This window comes from Eschrichtius robustus, chromosome 17 (assembly GCF_028021215.1).
Source record: "Eschrichtius robustus isolate mEscRob2 chromosome 17, mEscRob2.pri, whole genome shotgun sequence".
NCBI lineage: Eukaryota > Metazoa > Chordata > Mammalia > Artiodactyla > Eschrichtiidae > Eschrichtius > Eschrichtius robustus.
Window position 1 is genome coordinate 49,294,017 of NC_090840.1, and position 21,851 is coordinate 49,315,867.

Below are 21,851 nucleotides of genomic sequence, written 5' to 3' on the forward strand. Positions count from 1 at the left end.
GTAAAGTCCTTCTAATTAAAAGATTTTTTTATTGTATTAAGATAAATATGTTCATGTGAAGATATATTCTTTGACTACAAATTACTGAGATTAATTTTTCTGGCAGGACTTTCAGAATATCATTACTTCATCATCACAGCTCATGCTGATAGTTACTTTCTATATTCATTGAGAAATACTTGTATTTCTAATTTGCATATAATTTATATTTGAAAAACTCATGAACAGAGTTATTTTTCAACTTATGTGTCTGTGAGAAATTTGTGAGAATTTTAATAATATAGATTTAATATTAATAATAATAGCATATGTGTGCCACAAGCAGTGCTAAGAGTCTTATATGCATTATCTCTTTAATCTTCATAGTAACGTTATGAGAGACATAATATATATACATTTTATGCATATCTTTGTCTTAGCTTCTTAATGCTAATACATCTATAAATAGTGAAGCTAGAATTCAATTTTAGGTTTATTTGAATCCAGACCCAAGATTAGCAGTTCCTTCCACCATTGGTGAGAGAGTGTATTGCAAGTTGGCATTAAGATCGCATCCTTAGACATCCTCTTATAGGAATAGCTTTGCTAACTTCTATTTATGTTATGGTTTTGTTGAGGCATACTTTATATAATATAAAATTCACCCTTTTCACGTGTACAGTTCAGTGATTTCTAGTGACTTTACCAAGGGGTACAACTGTTAACATAAATCAGTTTTAGAACATTTTCATCCCTCCAGTAAGATCCCTCTTAACCCATTTACATTTAATCCCCATCTCCAGCCCTAGGTCATCACTAATCTACTTTCTTTCTCCATATATTTATCTCTTCTGTCATGTAAATAGAATCATACAAAATGTGGTATCCTGTTTCTGGCTTCTTTCACTTACCATAATGTTTTGGAAGATCATTCTTGACACAGCATGTGTCAGCAACTAACTTGTCTTTTATTCTACATCTCTATGTTGCTTTCTTTACCCAGGTAAAATGTATTGAGGCTTACAAATAACTGTCCTTACTGTTATCCAGAGATATTTAAATTCCAGAGTTGGATGAGGGGTTTTAAAACCTTGTTACAGTTGCTGCTGTTAACTGTGGTGTTCTAAGAATATCCTTTTGTGTCATTAGCCCCTTCTTCAATCTCAAATAGACATAAACTTTTGCCATAATTTTTGAGAAATTATAGAGATGGGGCTGGTGTTTGGACTCCTTGCTCTGTGATTATTGGTGTTAAAACTCATAAATATAGAATTTAATCTGTATCAGACTTGTCTGTCTTTCTCAGGGAGATGAATAGCTGGTAGTAGGTCCTCTTTTTTTTTTTTTTTAATCTTTGGTAAATTAACTCACTTTGAAAATGCCTGTCTAGTCATTATAGCACTTTATGATTTTTGCATCTTGACTAGCTTTATTTTTCACATCTGCATTTATGCCCCAGGACCTAGCATATAGTTGATTTTCAATAAATGTTAATTAAAATGAACCAAAATAGAATTTAATTAATTTTATAAATATTTTAAAATCTGTTAACTTATCTTTTGAAGAGGACAGCAAAAAAGAACAGGTGTATTCAATCATATTAATGTTTAAGGAAGAAAAGGTAGGCAAACTACCCAAACTCAGTTTCCTTTTTTTGTTCATCTTTAATTTTTTTAAAATGAGCGAAGCTCTAATATTCTAAAGCAACTATTCTTTTAGATTCTAGCATCTAAAGAGAAATATAAGTTAAATGTACCATTCTTGAATATCTTCAGTTTTTATTCTCTCTGATAAATGCAAACATTCAGATATATGAGTGCTCTTGGAGTTTCTATTTCTAGATGTTAGTTTTTTTTTAGTTTCACTATGTTCTTTTAACTATTTTTTGGGAGGAATAATATTTGAAGGTGAATACTTAATTTTTAATACTTAATTTATTTCTCAAAGTATTCTTATTTTATTCTCATAAACTCCCTGTGAGTAGTTTTAAAAATTACAAAAATACTTAGGGGTCTGGTTACACCTGAAAATACTATATAACTGTAGCAAGCTTTCATAGTACTTTAGAGCTGTGTAGAATGTGGTTTATAAAGTTCTCTTTAATGGTTTATAATATGAATTATACCAGTGTTTTCAGTAACATTATTTTCATTTTAAAATTAGACTATAATTTAAATACAACAAAGTTCAACAATTTTATGTGACAACAATTCAGTGATTTTTGACAGATGTATGTAGTCATGTAGCCACCATCAAAATCAAGATATGGAACATTTCTGTCACCCCCAAAATTTCTCTCTTGCATTCAGTTCCTCTTCCTCCCCCTGGAGTTTATCAGCTTTTGGTGAGGGCAGTTGGCTTATGGTAAAGGTAATGGCCTATCTCGATTCCCTTGTTGTAGGCTGACCAGGGCATGACTGGCTGGCAGCTTGTTAGCTAGCAGTTGCCCTGCGGACGCATCTTTTGCCCTGCATTCCTGCAGGAATGTTTGAAGCCGAAGTAGCCTGTCTGTGCGGTGCATTGCAGCACTCTGGCACCTGGCATCTGAGCTGTGGGACTCAAGCAACCAATGGAGAGCACGGAGACTTCTTGCCACGGCTGCCATAAAAATTTCTTAAAAAAAAACAAACAAACCCCTTGGAGAACTTGACATGTGTCCCTTGAAGTTGGGTGGCCACAACAACTATGTATGTCTCATATGTAAACAACTTCTGAAAGTCAAAGTCTGACTGGAGCTGCTTGTGTAAAAAGAGAAACACGAAGTCTGCAGAAGTCTGCAGTAGGAACGAGTCACTCATCTACCACGGGCGACCAGAGGTGCTTGTTTTTCAAGAGTCAGTCGTGGCCCCTGCAGAACTGAGCTAGAGCTGAGTCCTCCTAAAAGGAACCCCACATGCAAGGCCTAAATGGATGGTGGACGTCAACTCAGTAGAGCGTCTTTTTGCAGTAGAAGCCGGGAGCTGAGGGTGGAGTCACCTATGAGGAGAGAGTCGACTGTGGGAGGTCACAGGTTTTAAAAAAATATTTCAACCAGGAGCAACTTCAACAGAGAGTTTCTGATGGCAGTACCAGAAGGTTCTTCTACGCTTTCCTTTAAAATGGTAAATGACTTGATGAGCAACATTTTTAATGTAGAAAAGCGACACCTGCCAACAAGCTGTGAACAAACCAGCGCTAAACATGCAAGGTTATGCAGACGCGAAGAACTAAACTATGAATTCCTAGCTTTAAAAATTCAAACTAAGGCTTCTGAGTGGAGAGCCTGTCGTTGCTCTGTGAGACTCATCTAGGTCTTATTTTCTGCGTGAGTAGAGGGCACTGGTGGTCTTCTGATGTCTAGGTCAGTGCAAGGCTAAATGCCAAGACTTTATGAATAATTAAGGGCTTCCTATCAAAATGTTTGTTCAGCTTAAGGACAAAGGGTTTCTGTTTTCTGGTCTTAAGGAAGAATGCAAGGGTTTGATTGGCATAGAAAGGAATGTGGGGACAGTGCCGAGAGGGAGCCAGGGGGAAGGGCCCTCACTTCCACGGTCAAGTGCCAGCACTTGATCTGGGCCAGTGCCCAGGAGCCCCAAATCTGCCAGTAGTCTGGGGAGTTTGTTAGGAAGTAGGATTGGGCCTTTAAGACAATCTTGTGTGTACCTTGTCTGCTAACAGCCTGATGATTGTTTACTGATACTCTTGCCTAAGTTATTTCACAGGGATTTCTCCCTGCTACACAGTGTTGAAATTACATTTCAGAGATTTAAAAAAAAAAAAAGACATGAAGAACACAACTACAAGTAAATAGCACTTATCTTTGTACTAGTTAGGTTTTTCCCTTTGATTCTTTTAGCAAGGGCAGAAAGAGCATGCAACATACGTTAACTGGAAAGTGTTGGTCCAATGAGAACAGGTTTTCTTCGATTTTGCTTTTGGAAAATTTGGTATTTTCAGCATGCAATTTTATGATCAGTTGGGTGTAAAGTTGTATAGGTAATTATGATCCATCTACTTCCCTTGTTAAAAGTTTTAAACTTGGTAAAATTGTTTAGTGGTAGCCAAATGAACATTTATAATTCCTTCTTAGATTATTGCCTTTAAATTTGATCTTTTGGCACTGTAGAATATTACTATAAGACTTAACATCTCTTTCTATGAGAAGAATAATATTAATACTAACCTTTTCTCAGTATTTGGTTTTACCTGTGTACAGCAGTGGGAGACATTTTGTACTGTCTCGATGTCAGTATATAATATGACAACATCTTATATTAGTGACAATATCTTTTAAATACATCTGTGTTTCATTATTTTCTTGGAACTGAAACTTGAGTATATTCAAAAGAATTCTAAGTTGTTAGTATACAGTGTATTTATTAAAAGAGAAATGTCTTGGTTAGAAATCACTAAATTTAGTCTAAGGGTTGTTTTTTTTTTAATAATTGCCTCTAAATTTCTTTCTTGTGTTTGATGATTTAATCTCTTTTAATATACTAACTTGAAATATAGGAACAAATAATCGTTGGAGTTCCCTGTGCTCAAAAGATCATACAGTGCATAGTTAGTGGCAGAAGAAAATCTCGAAGAACAGCATTGTAATACTCTTGTGTAGCATTTTGTACTTATTCCACTACATACAGTGATTTATTTGAACCTCACAACCAACCTTTGGAATAAACAAGTCAGGTATTATTATCTCTTTTATAGATATGGAAATGGAGGATTAGGGAAGATGATACTGTGGATCGAGAAAGATGAAATCACTTGTTTTAGTTGTTCCAGAGGTCTAGTTTAGCGTTGAGTGTTGGAGCCATTAATAGCATGTTGGTAGCTATTAGCGAGTTCTTGATAATAGGTTTGATTGTATTCTTCATTATGATTTATAACTTGAAAAAATATTTCCAGTTTCCTAGATGAATTTGTTAATACTTAGCACTTTTTAAGTTTCAACTGGTTAATTAGTCACTTGTTTGTTTTAAAAATAATTTTTTGGTAACTATCATGTGAGAACTGTTGTGTCATAGGCCTTGGAGTCCCATTATGAGTAAGATATGGTCTTTGCTTTCCCTAATTATGTCCTTCTCCTGCCTAAATTACTTTGCTTCTCATAGCTTTTGTGGTAAAGATTAAGATCTTTAAAACTTTCAGTGATGTCCTCCATAGTCTAGCCCCTTGGCTGTCTAGATTCATCTGAGTATCTTCCTCTCTATCCCCTCCCACCTTCTTGCCTTTTTCATTGTTTCTTTTTTTTTTTTTTTAAAACATCTTTATTGAAGTATAATTGCTTCACAATGGTGTGTTAGTTTCTGCTTTATAACAAAGTGAATCAGCTACACATATACACATGTTCCCATATCTCCTCCCTCCCGCATCTCCCTCCCTCCCACCCCATTGTTTCTTTTTCAGCCAAGTCTTTCACCATATTGTCTCAGTAATCAATAGCCTAAATAATTTTTACTTACTCCTCAGATATTGGCCCAATTGATATTTTCTCTGACTAGATCACATCTTCCTAATATCTTCTTCTTTTTTTAAAAAATTTATTTATTTTATTTATTTTTATTTGTGGCTGTGTTATGTGTTCGTTGCTGCGCGCGGGCTCTCTCTAGTTGCGGCGAGCGGGGGCTACTCTTGGTTGCGATGCGTGGGCTTCTCATTGCGGATGGCTTCTCTTGTTGCAGAGCACGGGCTCTAGGCATGCAGGCTTCAATATTTGTGGCACGTGGGCTCAGTAGTTGTGGCTCGTAGGCTCTAGAGGGCAGGCTCAGTAGTTGTGGCACACGGGCTTAGTTGCTCTGTGGCATGTGGGAACTTCCCGGACCAGGGCTTGAACCCATGTCCCCTGCATTGGCAGATGGATTCTTAACCACTGCACCACCAGGAAAGCCCCCCTAATATTTTCTTTAATGGGATATTTTTCCTATTTTTCACTGTAGTTTTCATAGAAGTGATTTTTACACTGTTTTTTTGTGATTATTTAATAGCTTTTTCCATTCTTTTTACATTAAGTTCAATAAGGACCATCTCTTTTTCTATGGAGGACATTTATCTTCAAAACCTTGAAACTGTGGAAAGCACAAGTAAATACTTATTGACATGAAGTTGGTAATTTTTTCAGTCATTTTAGTGCTTTTTGGTTGTCTGATTAGATTTTAGATTGTATGCTCTTTTGACAACCAAGTTTGTCTTCTTTTTACTTACATAATATATGCAAAATGTGCCCTTGGCCAAAGCAAAAACCAATGACTTTAACTAGTTACTGAAATTGAACTAAAATTTTAGTAATTTCTCTAATCAGAATTCTCAAGATAATATTTGAATGTTTTTAATTACATATATAAGATATATTGCATGAACACACTTCCTCTCTCTCTCTTTTCTTGAGTAAACATTTTTACTTAAGTAGACGAACTGTCTATATTGAATAACTTGTCTGGGAGATGATGAGATTAATGAAGAGACAACATTTTCCTCCTTTTGTATTTAGTTTGTTTGCTACCACCTGTAGTTCATTGTAAGATTTTGAACTTTATACATTATAATAATCAAGGCATTCATTATATTTTTATTTTAGTGATAGACAAATTTTACTTCTCATTTTTTCTGTCCATTTGTTATCTAATATTTAAGTTCAAATATTTACTTCAGAAATTTGAAAAATGATAAAATATTTTCAAGTCTCAACACAGCAGGATATAATTTGTATTTTACAGCTATTTGCAAATGCTAAAATTATTGTAATTAAATAAATATAACAGTTAATACTTGTAGGGATGTTGAGAAAGCGATACACTGATACACTGCCTATGAATGTAAATCTTGATTCAGACAGCAAAATGTGAAGCATGCATTAAAGAGACCAATGTGGAAGAATATGTACTGATGTACAAAGATCTTGATCACTAGGACATATTGTTTAGTCATAAAAAGCAGGCTGTAGACTTTTAAATATATATATATATCTGCATTAAAATTATAAGTGTATCTATGAATACAAAAAATCAATAGAGGTCTGTAGGTATGTATGCTGAATTCATAAAAAGTGGTTATCTGTGGGGAGTGGAGTGGGATCAGGAGGAGAAAAGAGGAGCTTTAACCTTTCATTTTACCTACGGTTTAGGTCAAAAATTTTTTTTCCCTTCCATGAGTATTGATATATTGTGTAAGTTGAAGAGTCGTTGTGTGCAGAACTAAATACACATTTCTTAGTTTTTTAAACTGCTTTCATTTCTCAGTTGAGTTAGTGAGTTTTGTACTCATTTTATTTTGGAAAAAGTGATCTAATCTTATTTTACTGTACAGGATATGAGTAATAACAAAAATACATTTTTGGAACCAATTTGTACATTCAGACCTTGCATTTGGGGACTCTGTATAAATCTTCAGATCCAGCTGTTGCTGAGGATATTCTTTCAGTTGCTGTGAGGTGTGTTGATTTTAAAAGAATGGATGGTTGTTCCTGAAGTGTATGTATGGCAAAAATATTATAGTACTGCTGTGAGTGTGAATGGATTGTTTAAGTTAATTCCTTTGCATCGAGTAATAAGAATCACTTCCATGTTTTTTATTTAAAATTTCGAAAGAAGAATTTTTTTTATAGCAATGCTAGAGTGGTCCAAAAATTTTGTCAGCTCTGTATTGTAATTTGTCAGCAAATGGAACAGAGTCTTTTAAAGTGTTTGTTAATTAAGGCATATTCATTTTCAGTCTTTGTTACTACACAGTCAAGACCTACTTGTTTCTATTTCCTTAAATTTATCCTGGAGTTTGTCCAAGTTGAGTTTTAATGAGTTGTTTATCCTGCTAGTTACATTAGAATTTATTTTTCCCTAGAGAGTAATGTTTGAATTGATAGTTTTTTAAACCTATTCTGTAATATGAACATATGTTCAGACTAGGACTTCTGGATATGTGAAATAGGCATTTGTTAAATAAATTATTTTATTTTCACCAACTTAACTGTTAAAATGTAGGTTTAGTGATATTTCAAAAACATGAGGTAAGTCCAGAAGTTGTTAGATAATTTTAGTATGAATTTTATTGAGCTGTTTTATTTTAAGCCGAGTTTAAATAAATTTGTAGTGGTATAAATCACAAGGAAAATTATACTTTTATTGTTTATTTTCATTGACTTTTTAATGAGGCCCCCAAATAGCTTAAAGTTGTAAAAGCTATTCATCTGTTTAAAAATTTCTGAGGCAAATACAGTATGATGGTATGGTTTGATGAAATGGATACGTAGGTGTTTATTATTTTCTATACTAGTTAACCTGTTGGAAATATCTCAGAATTGACAAAAACAGAAGAGGAAAAAACCCCTCTTCATTGATATTGTTATACTAGCAGGTACATTCTATAATCTACCGTCTATTGCCAAATCATTTATAAATGGTTTATTTTAGTTCAAATGCTACTGGAATATTAAACAGAAGTATAATAAAATGTACTTTTATTTGCAGTCAGTTATAGCTGGAAAATAAAACAAACCACAAAAACATGCCATACGTGTATGCTATAATTTACTTGTTTATTGTTGAATTCTGGCTTTTGTAAAGTGAGTTATTTCCTTTGATGTTAAATTAAATTGAACCTGAAGGAGAGAACTGCCCCCTACCCTTGGGCAGTATTAAAATGTAGAATAAATTAATCTTTTTGAATTTGCATATGTTTAAGTTTTTATTCAAGTCTGTGTTATCCATTTGGGAATCATTTTATGTGACATTTGATGGCTTGAAAGAGTACCGTATACAGTAGCTGAAGTTTTTATGAAATAAGTAAAGACCCACTTGTAAAAAGAATCCTGACTGTAATTTTGCCTTATAAATAATTATTGCTTTAGTTATAAGAACATGGTTCTTGCTACACCATAGGACTTCCTAAACACAACGGAATATCTGGCTAAAGATAGAGTGGCTAGATTAATTATACATTTTTATATTGTAGGTTTCCAAATGTCTGTTCTGTTTACTTAGTATCACTACTGGTAAACTGTTGTGCTTTTGTTTTTGTTTTTGTTTTTGTTTTGGTCAAGAATTTTGAACAGAAATTTGAGAACATAGTAGAAAGAGAACCACCACTCAATTTTTAAACCTGTAATAAAAGACAAGAAAGTGACTTAAAGAATGGCCACAATGTTAGAAAAGCAAAATGAACCAGTAATGATAATGAAATATAAATTTATGAATTAGATTCTATTGTTTTTTCTCCTGCCTCATTTGATCTCTATTATCTTATCTGCTTGGTTTAAGGAATCTTCTATTCAGTGCATTTTAAAAATTTATTTAAAAAGATTTAAAAAAAGATTTTTGGCCCCACTGCGTAGCATGTAGGATGTTAGTTCCCTGACCAGGGATCAAACCCACGCCCCGTGAGTGGAAGCATGGAGTCTTAACCACTGGACCGCCAGGGAAGTCCCTTCAGTGCATATTTATTTCCTTATCTATTTATTACATTCCTTTGATTTTGTGGCAAGATGTGACCAGGCTTGTGGATTGAACGGTAAATCTAGGTAGAGCCACACATTGCTATTAAATATTTGAGAGCTGTATGGACAGGGTGGTAGATGTGTTAATGTGCAACTGTATATTTAAATTATGAGGCATGCTAATTAAGAGAGACAGGTGATCCCAGGGTTTTGTTTTTATTTTGTTATTTTCGAGTAAGAAAGGGCAGTCGTTAGTTGATTGGACCAGTGTTCCTAGGAACAGAGTTCTGAATACTTTAGGGAGGTTTTGAATTTTAATTGAGATAAAATCCACATAGCATATATTTACTATTATAATTATTTTAAACTGTACGATTCATTGGTTTTTAGTATATTCACATTGTTATGCAGTCATCATCACCATCCAACTCCAGAGCATTTTCAAAACTCCAAAAAAAAAACCCTGACTCTATCTGTGATTCTGGATAGAGAATGCCACATACAATATGTGGCATTTTCTGTCTAGCTTCTTTTACTTAGCGTGTTTTCAAGGTTTCTCCATGTTATGGCATGTATCAGTACTTCATTACTTTTTATTGCCAAATAATAACTACTTTATAGTGATATACCACATTCTGTTTATCCATTTATCAGTTGCAAGTTTGGGTTGTTTCTACTTTTTGGCTAATAAGAATAATGCTGCTATGAACATGCATATATGAGCTCCAATATGAACAACATTTTCAGTTCTCTTGGGTATATACCTAACAATATAATTGCTATATTTACCTTTTTGATGAACTGCCAAATTGTTACACACAGTGGTCGTACTATTGTATACGTCTACCTCCAATGTATGAAGGTTCCAATTCCTCCCCATCCTTGCCAAGACTCGTTATTTTCTGCTTTTTTTTTCTTTCTTCTCCTTTTATGTCTATCTTAGTGGGTGTGAAGCGGTATCTCTTTGTGGTATTGCTTTTCATTTCCCTAATGATGTTGAGCATTTTTTTAAGTGCTTATTGGCCATTTGTGTAACTTCTTTGGAGGAATGACTGTTTATGTGCATTTTTTTTTTTTTTTTTTTTAAAGATAGCATTCCTTTTTTTTTTTTTTTGTAATTTTATTTATTTATTTATTTATTTATTTATTTATGGCTGTGTTGGGTCTTCGTTTCTGTGCGAGGGCTTTCTCTAGTTGCGGCAAGTGGGGGCCACTCTTCATCGCGGTGCGCGGGCCTCTCACTGTCGCGGCCTCTCTTGTTGTGGAGCACAGGCTCCAGACGCGCAGGCTCAGCAATTGTGGCTCATGGGCCTAGTTGCTCCGCGGCATGTGGGATCTTCCCAGACCAGGGCTCGAACCCGTGTCCCCTGCATTGGCAGGCAGATTCTCAACCACTGCGCCACCAGGGAAGCCCTATGTGCATTTTTAAATTGGGCTGTATATCTTTTTGCTGTTGAGTTGTGGGAATTCTTTGCATATTCCAGGCACTAGACCCTTCGTAGATATATGATTTGCAGATTTCCCCCTCCATTTTGTGTGTTGTGTTTTCACTTTCTGGATAGTTTCCTTTGATATACAAAAGTTTTAAATTTTGATGAAGTCCCATTTATCTGTTTTTCCTTTTGTTTTTGGTATCGTATTTAAGAAATTGTTCTTTAATCCAAGATTGTGAAGATTTACACTTATGTTTCCTTCTAAGATTTTATGGTTTTAGCTTTTCGATCAATTTTGAGTTAATTTTGGTATATGGTGTGAGGTAAGGGTCTAAGTTCATTCTTTTGTATTTCGATATTCAGTTGTTCTAAGACCATTTGTTAAAAAGACTGTTCATTCCCCACTTATTGGCCTTGACCATTTGTCAGAAGTCCATTGACCATAGATGTATGGGTTTATCTCTAGACTCTCAGCTCTGGTGCACTGATTTATATTTATATGTGTATTTGATTGCTGTACCTTTGTAGTAAGTTTAGAAATTGGGAAGCATGAGTCTTCCAACTTTGTTTTTCTTTTTCAGGATTGTTTTGGCTATTCAAGATTCCTTGTAAATCCATATGAATTTAATTAGTTTAGGATTAGTTTAATCATTTATTCAAAATAGATGGGATTTTGATAGGGATTGTATTGAACCTATAGCTTAATTTGGAGAGTACTGTCATCTTAACAGTATTAAATTTTCCAATCAATAAACATAGGTTGTCTTTCCATTTATTTAATCCCTTCTTTAATTTCCTTCAACAATGCTTTGTAGTTTTCAGTGTAAAAGTCTTAACACTTCTTTGGTGAAATACTTATTCCTAAGTATTTTATTCTTTTTGTTGCTATTATAAATGGAATTGTTTTCTTAATTTCCTTGTCAGATTGTTCATTTTAAGTGTATATGGGTATAAAACTGATTTCCATGTAGTTACCTTGTATCTTGGAACTTAGTTGAACTTGTTTTTAGCTCCATTCATTGGTGTTTGTGTGTGTGTGTGTGTGTGTGTGTTTATAGTTTTCAAGGTATGAGATCATGTCATCTGTGAGTAGTGATAGTTTTACTTCTTTTTTTACAATCTGAATGCCTTAACAATTTTTTTTGCCTGGTTTCGTGACTGGAACCTTTACTGCAATGTTGAATAGAATGGCAAGAGAAAAATACTTGACTTCTTCCTGATCTTGGAGAGAAAGCTTTCAGCCTTTCACCACTAAGTATGATGTTAGTTGTGTGTTTTTCATAAATATCCTATATCATATTGAGGAAGTTCTCTTTAGTGTGTTGAGTGTTTTATATTATGAAAGAGTATTGGATTTTGTCAAGTACTTTTTCTGTGTCAGTTGATATGGACATGTTTTCTCCCCTCTTCTTTCTATAAGTATGATGTATGGCATTGAGTTCTTGAGCCATTCTTTTATTTCTGGGATAAATTTCAGTTGTTATGGTGTATAATGCTTTTAATATTCTTCCAAATTTCATTTACTGGTATTTTACTGAGGATTTTGCATTTATGTTCACAAGGGATATCGGTGTGTAGTTTTCTTGTGTTGTTTTTGTCTGGCTTTGGTACCTGGGTAATACTGATGTTATAGAAGAAATTGGGAAGGATTCCCTTCTGTTCTTTTTTTTTGCAAAGAGTTGAATAGTATTGGTATTTTTTTCTTCTTTAAATGTTGGTAGAATTCACAAGTGAAGCCTTTTGATCCTGGACTTTCCTTTCTTGGGAGATTTCTACTTTATTTTTGAAGAATAGTTAAGTTGGAATTATAATTATTATTATTTTTTAAAATAAATTTATTTATTTATTTATTTATTTATTTATTTATTTATATATATATATTTGGCTGCATTGGGTCTTTGTTGCTGTGCGCGGGCTTTCTCTAGCTGTGGCGAGCCGGGGCTACACTTCGTTGTGGTGCACCGGCTTCTCGCTGTGGTGGCTTCTCTTGCTGCAGAGCACGGGCTCTAGGTGCACGGGCTTCAGTAGTTGTGGCACATGGGCTTCAGTAGTTGTGGTTCGTGGGCTCTAGAGCACAGGCTCAGTAGTTGTGACGCACGGGCTTAGTTGCTGCACGGCATGTGGGATCTTCCCTGACCAGGGCTCGAACCTGTGTCTCCTGCATTGGCAGGCGGATTCTTAACCACTGTGCCACCAGGGAAGCCCCAGAATTACAATTATTAATTGACAGTTCTTTCTTTCAGCACTTTGAATATTTCAGCCCAGTGCCATGTGGCCTCCATGGTTTCTTCTGAGGAATGCCTTCAAAGCTCAACCAGGCAGTTTTCAACTCTGCCACCTTTTCTTGTTGTGCATACCCTTAAAGTCAGCCAGAAGTGAGAGCTTAAGGCCTTTCTCTTGTCTTTTCTCTGCAGGTGCACAGCGCTTAGCATGTGTGCGGCCTTCCATAGTCCCAGGAAGGTGTCTGAGCTTTTCAGCGTTTTTATTCCTGAAAGTATCATTTCCCAGCCTTTCTAAGATTTTGGTTAGTCTCTTTTTTTGCCCCTTGTCTTGTCTATCTATTATTCCAGGCAGCAAGGACTATTGCAGTACATTTGCCTGTAAATGTTTTCTACAAATGCTCCTGGGTAGTTGTTTTAGTATTGGGAGAGTTCTGAATTAAGAGAGAGAAAGCAGGCTCTTTGAGTTGGTCCTCTAGGTAGCCACCAGACAGGTCAGAACAAACAACCACAATTTCTTTTGAATAAGGTCTTTTTTGCTTTCTCTGTTACCTCTTACTGGGGATAAGGGCTATTTGGTACCACTGCTGAGCCTGGGGGCGAGGGGATGTAACACGGGTAAATAAAAATACCACAAAGTTCACTGTTCCTACTGAGATTGAGCTGTTTAAAAATTTTTTTTAAATTTTACTTTATTTTTATTACGTGTTCCCATGTTTGTTGCAGGCTTTTGGTTAGTTTCTAGAGTTCTGAAAAAGTTGATTTTTGACAGTTTTTGCCAGCTTTTGTGTTGCTTTTATGGAGGGACAGACTTGGCATACCTTACTCTACCATCTTCGTTGATACAATTCCTCTTTTGGAGGTTTTAAGTGAAGTTTATTTCTTTTTGTTTTAATTAAAAAATGTTTTTAATTGAAGTATAGTTGATTTACAGTGGTTCAGGTGTACAGCACAGTGATTCAGTTGTATATATGTGTGTGTATATATATATATATATATTCTTTTTCAAATTCTTTTCCATTATAGGTTATTACACAATGTTGAATATAGTTCCCTGTGCTATACAATAGGTCCTTGTTGTTTATTTTATATATAGTAGTGTATATCTGTTAATCCTAAATTCCTAATTTATCCCCCCCTTTCCCCTTTGGCAACCATAAGCTTGTTTTCTATCTCTGTGAGTCTATTTCTGTCTTGTAAATAAGTTCATTTGTATCATTTTTTTAGATTCCATATGTAAATGATATCATATGGTATTTGTCTTTCTTTGTCTGACTTAAAAGTGAAGTTTATGTCTATGAGAAGGTAAGAAATCATTTGATAATTCAGTGTCAGAGCAGGGAGTGGAGGTAGTTTGATACATTGATAATGCTCATATCTTACCTTCGTATTTTAAAAATGTTTTATGAAATTAATTCATTTTGACATAGTTTGTGATTTCCATAGTCCATTCTTGAAGTATTGCAGTTTCTTAAATTTTTTTGGAAAAATAATGATATATATTTCTCAAAGGACCAAGCAAAACAATACAGACATTTATATAGGGAAAAAAGGGAAAAGATCACATAAAGTCATCCTCTGTTATCATCTTCCAGCAATGAATATTATCAGTAATTCTTTCCAGAATTTTTTATCTCAACATACAAACACATGCAGACATACTTTTATGTGTGGGTAACCCACCACTTCCTGCCATTACATGGAACCATATTATAATGCAACTACATACATTTTTACCATATTTCAGCGTATCCTTTCATATCAGTAGGTTCGTCTAACTTCATTCTTTTTAATATCTGAGTAGTTTTGCATCAAATCAATGTGTCAGAATGTATTCAACGATGAGATTTTCTCAGGTTTAGGCTATTTTAAATAATGCTGCAAACACTGTCTTTGTGTAAGTATTCTTGCAGGCTTGTGTGAAAATTCTTTTCAGATAGATTCCTAGAAGATGAGTTAGAGTCTGAGAGGTCTTGCTAATCTGAGAGGTTAAAAGAGTCATACATTGTTTTAGTTTGAATTTCCCTTTTTACTGGTGAGGCTTAAGAGTCTTTTCATGTTTATGGGTCATTTCTAAATATAACACCTGCATTTTTTCCTCCACCATTTCAGTGTATCTCACTGGAACCTGTACATAACATTGTTATAGCACTCATTATGTTAAATTATAATTACTGGTTTACTTGTCTCACAACTTAGATTCTGAATTCTTTGAGTGTAAAGATAGTGCCTGTATCTTCAGTTCCTAGCAAAAAACCTTGTATCTGTTAAGCTTTAAATATTAAATGTAATTGATTTTCACTATAGTCATCTGTGGTAGATTGGGCAGGGATAATTATAGTTGGCTTTTAAAGAGGGAAGTGAAGCTCAGAGAAGTTATATATATCTTTTTCCTAAAAACATGAAACAAATAAGTGATTTAGCCAGAATTGGAATTGATATTTTAAAAATTTCATGTCCTACTTCTAGTACCTTAAATGAAAAACTTTGAAAATAAGGCTAAAGAGATTTAAAAATAAAAGTAAATTCAAGGAAAGTGAACCCTATGGAGTCAGACTTTGATGCAGTCTCAGATGAATGGCTGTGTAAAGCCTATTCAGGTATTTCTTATGGATAAAAACCATGGAAAACCAACTTAATTAGTGAATTAGGTTATTATCAAACTGCTGCAACCACACTGCCTTCCTTGCCATTGCTTGGACTTGCCAGGTTCAGTCCTACCTCAGGACCTTTTCACCTGCCTGAATCACTCTCCAGAGATACCCACACAACTGTCACTTACCTCCTTCAAGTCTGCTCATGTCTTCCTTGGAATTAAATCTATCCTTTTAATATGATCTACCCACCGTATATGAAATTGCTCCCTCTTCAGTAGTTCCTATTCCATGCTCTACTTTTTCTGTTTCCAAGAGCATTTCTCTTCTAACTTCCTTATATCATTTGTTTACTTATATTGATCAATTTTTAAATTTGTTTCCTGTCCCCATTAGAATATAAACTGTGAGGACACTGGGATTTTAATTTTCTGTTTTGTTCATTGATGTTTTAAAGTGGCTAAGATACTTCCTAGGTAGCTAGTGCATGACTGCTACAGAATAGGCAATTAATAAATATATGCTGATTTTATAGATTTTCTATAGAACAGCTTTAAAATGAAGCTTGAAGACCAGCTAGGCCTAATCTGAGACCTAAACAGTCAAAGTCACAGCAACATTATAGCTCATTTTTTTATAGACCTAGGAACTGCAAAGTAAAAATCCAGTCTTGACTTTGAAGGATATTAGGTTTATTAGCAAGGTGGTTCTCAGCTGCAGTAGCAATGGCTAGAAAAGGAGCCCATTGACTTGAAAGATGACTGAAATTAAAAGTATACCTGGAAAATACAAAGGTAACCAATTGACATGAGACTCTGTCAGTATCTCAACTGTATAGGACTATTGCTTGAAATCCCTTTATAGTCTTCTTACGGTTAAATAGTGCACATACGCTGATTGTTTTTACTAGTCTGTAGTGGACAGGTGGGAGGATAGTAGAAAACAAGGGAAATTCTGGAGAAGGACTGGTACCTCCGTGTTACATTTATTGGAATGAATGCCCATAGAATTTTTTTCTTTATCTACTCTTTTCTCCAGGAACACTGATTATGTATATTGTCCTTTTCTGTCATCCATATCCGTGTCCTTTTCTAAAATCATTTTATACTTTTTCAAAAGTTCTATCTTATGTGACTTTCTGAATTTTATCTACTATGTTCTTAATTGTATTTTATGTTTTTAATTCCTAAATATTTGAGGATTTTGCAGATACCTTTCTTTTATTAGTTTATAGTTTAATTCCATTGTGATCAGCACATATACTCTGATTTCAGTCCTTTTAATTTTATTGAAACTTGTTTTTGTAAATGTAAATTGGTGCAGCCACTGTGGAAAACAGTGTGGAGATTTCTCAAAAGGCTAAAACTAGAACTACCATATGACCCAGCAGTTCCACTCCTGGGTATATATCCAAAAAAATAAAAACACTAATATGAAAAGATATGTGTACCCCAGTGTTCATAAGCAGCATTATTTACAGTCACCAAGATATGGAAACAATATAAGTGTCCATCTACAGAGGAATGGATAAAGAAAATGTGGTGCATGCGCACACACACACACACACACACACACACACACACACACACTGGAATACTACTCAGCTATAAAAAAGAATGAAATTTTGCCATTTGCAGCAACATGGATCGACTTGGAGGGCATTATGCTAAGTGAAATAAGTCAGACAAAGACAAATACTGTATGATATCATTTATATGTGGAATCCAAAAAATACAACAAACTAGTGAATATAACAAAAGAAGCAGACTCACAGATATAGAGAACAAACTAGTGGTCAGTGGGGAGGGGGGGAGGTAGAAACTATTGGATGTAAAATAGGTTCAAGGATGTATTGTACAGCATGGGGAATATAGCCAATATTTTGTAATAACTGTAACTGGAATTTAACCTTTCAAAATTCTATAAAAAATAAATTTAAAAAGCAATAAGGCAGATCTGCTAGTAAATCCTATTTTAAGTATTAATTAGTATTATTTTCACTGTTATTTTTGATGATTGACTTGATTTAAAAACTATAATGCTTGAGCTGAATATATGTGTATGAATGTGTGTGTGGACATTATTCTAGTTTGTGTTTTTATTTTTTATTATTGTTAGAGGTTCTGAAATAGTGAAACGTATTTAAAGTTAGTAGAATTGTGTATCTCTGATTTAATTCTAATTAAAATAATTTCTGTGTATACCTTTTCTTCCCTTGCATCCTAATTTATTTTATATGGCATTGTTTATAAATGTTATTTAATATATTGTTTGTTATGCTTTCTATTTTCTTATGCAGGACCAAAAGATCTCAGATTGCTATAACTGAATGTATATTTGAACTTCCAAATCTCACAGTTCAAGCTACAAGAGCACAGACACTTCTGCTGCAAGCAATTTATCAAAGTTGGTCTCATACTGGAAATGTCAGCTCTTCAGCAGTGAATGAAGCTTTGATGAATGAAGTTTTCCAAACTATAGGTAAGAACACAGTCTTCTTGAGAGGTGTATGGAAAACTCTTATTAGAGGTGACTAATATTTTATCATTCAAATTTATGTGTATAGCATGATCAACTTAAATTGTAGTGTATTTCTGTGAAAGCAGATTTTTATAGCTCCTGTGTAAAATCCAAGATATGAGTTAAGCCATTCAATTTTGTTCTCTGCCACCAACTTGTGGATATAGTTTGTAGTTGCAAGAGATTATTTTTCACCAGCTCCTTGTACAATTCATTCTTTGGCCTTACTTGGATAACTTTTGAGGGGATCAGTGTGTATGTTTGAAATGATAACCAAGTCAAGTATAAATACAATATGTTTGATTGTGCTGGTAGAGTGGAATAAAATCCTTAATTATAGTACTTTAGCAATTCATAAGCAAGTTAATTTTTTTAATGTGGAAAACATTAGTCTTACACCCTGAATGAATGAATTAACTATGGAAAATTAAAAATCTGCTTTGATGCCAGTATATTATCTTCATCTTTTATCACTCACTTTGTAGATAAACAAGAAAACTTGCAGAAGGCTTGCTTCTTTTAGTTGTTTCAGCTCAAAATAATGTTTCTTTTGTCAGTGGCACAAAAAGGATATATTTTTATTAAGTGCAATTATGCTTAAAATGATAACGTTATTTTTATCTTATACCTCATTTGTTTATTAAAATAAAGCTGGTTTTGTTGTTATACGATGCTTTTTAAGCTTCTAAGTTTAGACCTTACTATGGGGAATATCTTATAAATTCTTAAAAAATGCATTTTAATTAGAGCCTTTTTATTTGATATAGCCATTGCCTAATGTAAAATTTTACAGTTGTTTTGGAACAGGTTTTTAGGATTCTATAAAAAAATTATGGGACAAATGTTTAATTTGTTTAGAAGTTCTTAACTTGGGGCTTATGAAAGGGCTTTGAATTCTGTGAATACCCTGAAATAGTATGCAGATCTTATGTGTGTATAAACATATACCCCTAAGGACACACATATTTATGTTCTCTTTTTGAATTGATTCTTTTATTAAATGTAGTGAGTCTATTCCTTAGAGAGTCTTTTGACATATCTATTTTTTCTTATATTAACATAGTTAACAATTAGCTTTCGTTTGGTTGGTATTTGCTATAATTCCTTTTGCATGCTTTACTTAAAACCTATCTGTTTTTATCTTTAGGTATATGTCCTGGAAATAACCTATAACTAGATATTATAGATCAAGTTTTATAATCTGCCTTTTAGCTAGTAAATTCAATCCATTTATACTTGTGACTATAGGTTTTTTTCTCTTTGTTTCTATCATCTTACTGTTTTGTTTTCTTTTATACTGATTTAGCTACACTACTTTTTAAAAAATTGCTATTATTTCTTATTTAATATTCTCTTTACACTTGTTTGGAATTTGTATACTCCTATTGAATTTTTATTATTTTTTTAATTTTTGAATTTTATTTTATTTATTTTTTTTATACAGCAGGTTCTTATTAGTCATCCATTTTATACACATCAGTGTATACATGGCAATCCCAATCGCCCAATTCATCACACCACCCCCCCCACCCCCCCCACAGCTTTCTCCCCTTGGTGTCCATACGTGTGTTCTCTACATCTGTGTCTCAACTTCTGCCCTGCAAACCAGTTTTCTGTACCATTTTCACATATATGCGTTAATATACAATATTTGTTTTTCTCTTTCTGACTTACTTCACTCTGTATGACAGTCTCTAAATCCATCCACGTCTCAACAAATGACCCAATTTCGTTCCATTTTATGGCTGAGTAATATTCCATTCAATACATGTATGACATCTTCTTTATCCATTCGTCTTTCGATGGGCATTTAGGTTGCTTCCATGACCTGGCTGTTGTAAATAGTGCTGCAATGAACATTGGGGTGCATGTGTCTTTTTTTTTTTCACACGTTGTATTTTATTTTTACAAGAGATAAATAGACTGACACCAAGCATTGTACATGGATGACCACAACAAAAGCAACAGAGATTGCAATTACCAAACATGAAACACACTCATACTATGTCATAATATTGACATTCAGTCCAGTAATCCTCCACTTTAACAGCTCCTTTACATTACAGTGAAAATTGATTTGTATATTCTTTGCCTCTGAGTCCTTGTGGGATTTTTTTTCTTTTTAATTCAAACAAAAAGTCACAAAAATTATACTCATCCTCATCAGTTTACTCAGTCCCATGTAATTAATTTTTTTTTCATCTTGATCTTTTCTTAGCACTTTTATGAGTTCATCAGTTTTTCATTAGAGTTCTGAAAATGCTTATTCATTCAGTTCAGCAGTACAGTCAGTTACCAGAAACCTGTAGTTGTCAGAGTCTTTTCCATGAATTTCTTGAAGATGAAACCCTTTTAAAGGAAATTATTTGCAAAAGCATCAGAGTACACCCAGAACTGTCTGTAAATGACAAAAGACTTAAAAATGACCACGGTTAAAGATTTGATGAAAGTTCATAATAATGCAGTTGACAAGAAAATTAGTTATTTCTGAGATATACATTTTAAAGTAATAACTAGGATTATTACTTATAACATTATACCAGAACATATAAGATTTTTAGAAATTTCATGTAATGTCTGAAACATTTATATTAACATATTTCCATACAAATAACCCAATGAAAGTTTAGTATTAGTTGTTTTGTTATTTTTTTTTATACAGCAGGTTCTTATTAGTCATCAACTTTATACACATCACTGTATACATGTCAATCTCAATCGCCCAATTCAGCACACCACCATCCCCACCCCACCGCAGTTTTCCCCTCTTGGTGTCCATATGTCTGTTCTCTACATCTGTGTCTCAACTTCTGCCCTGCAAACTGGCTCATCTGTACCATTTTTCTAGGTTCCACATACATGCGTTAATATACGATATTTGTTTTTCTCTTTCTGACTTACTTCACTCTGTAGGACAGTCTCTAGATCCATCCACGTCTCAACAAATGACTCAATTTCATTCCTTTTTATGGCTGAGTAATATTCCATTGTATATATGTACCACATCTTCTTTATCCAGTCGTCTGTCGATGGGCATTTAGGTTGCTTCCATGACCTGGCTATTGTAAATAGTGCTGCAATGAACATTGGGGTGCATGTGTCTTTTTGAATTATGGTTTTCTCTGGGTATATGCCCAGTAGTGGGATTGCTGGGTCATATGGTAATTCTATTTTTAGTTTTTTAAGGAACCTCCATACTGTTCTCCATAGTGGCTGTATCACTTTACATTCCCACCAACAGTGCAAGAGGGTTTCCTTTTCTCCACACCCTCTCCAGCATTTATTGTTTGTAGATTTTCTGATGATGCCCATTCTAACTGGTGTGAGGTGATACCTCATTGTAGTTTTGATTTGCATTTCTCTAATAATTAGTGATGTTGAGCAGCTTTTCATGTGCTTCTTGGCCATCTGTATGTCTTCTTTGGAGAAATGTCTATTTAGGTCATCTGCCCATTTTTGGATTGGGTTGTTTCTTTAATATTGAGCTGCATGAGCTGTTTATATATTTTGGAGATTAATCCTTTGTCCGTTGATTCATTTGCAAATATTTTCTCCCATTCTGAGGGTTGTCTTTTTGTCTTGTTTATGGTTTCCTTTGCTGTGCAAAAGCTTTGAAGTTTCATTAGGTCCCATTTGTTTATTTTTGTTTTTATTTCCATTACTCTAGGAGGTGGATCAAAAAAGATCTTGCTGTGATTTA

The 21,851-nt window shown here is 34.0% G+C and overlaps 1 protein-coding gene across 7 annotated transcripts in view; it reads left to right on the forward strand.

Moving 5' to 3' along the window:
• Positions 1 to 21,851, forward strand: part of VPS13B (vacuolar protein sorting 13 homolog B) — a 765,002-nt gene that overhangs the window by 115,255 nt on the left and 627,896 nt on the right. For all 7 annotated transcript variants that reach the window (XM_068526231.1, XM_068526229.1, XM_068526230.1 and 4 more), the window contains exon 17: positions 17,931 to 18,112. In XM_068526231.1, the coding sequence (XP_068382332.1) occupies positions 17,931 to 18,112 (182 nt within the window). The remainder of the gene's footprint in view (positions 1 to 17,930; positions 18,113 to 21,851) is intronic.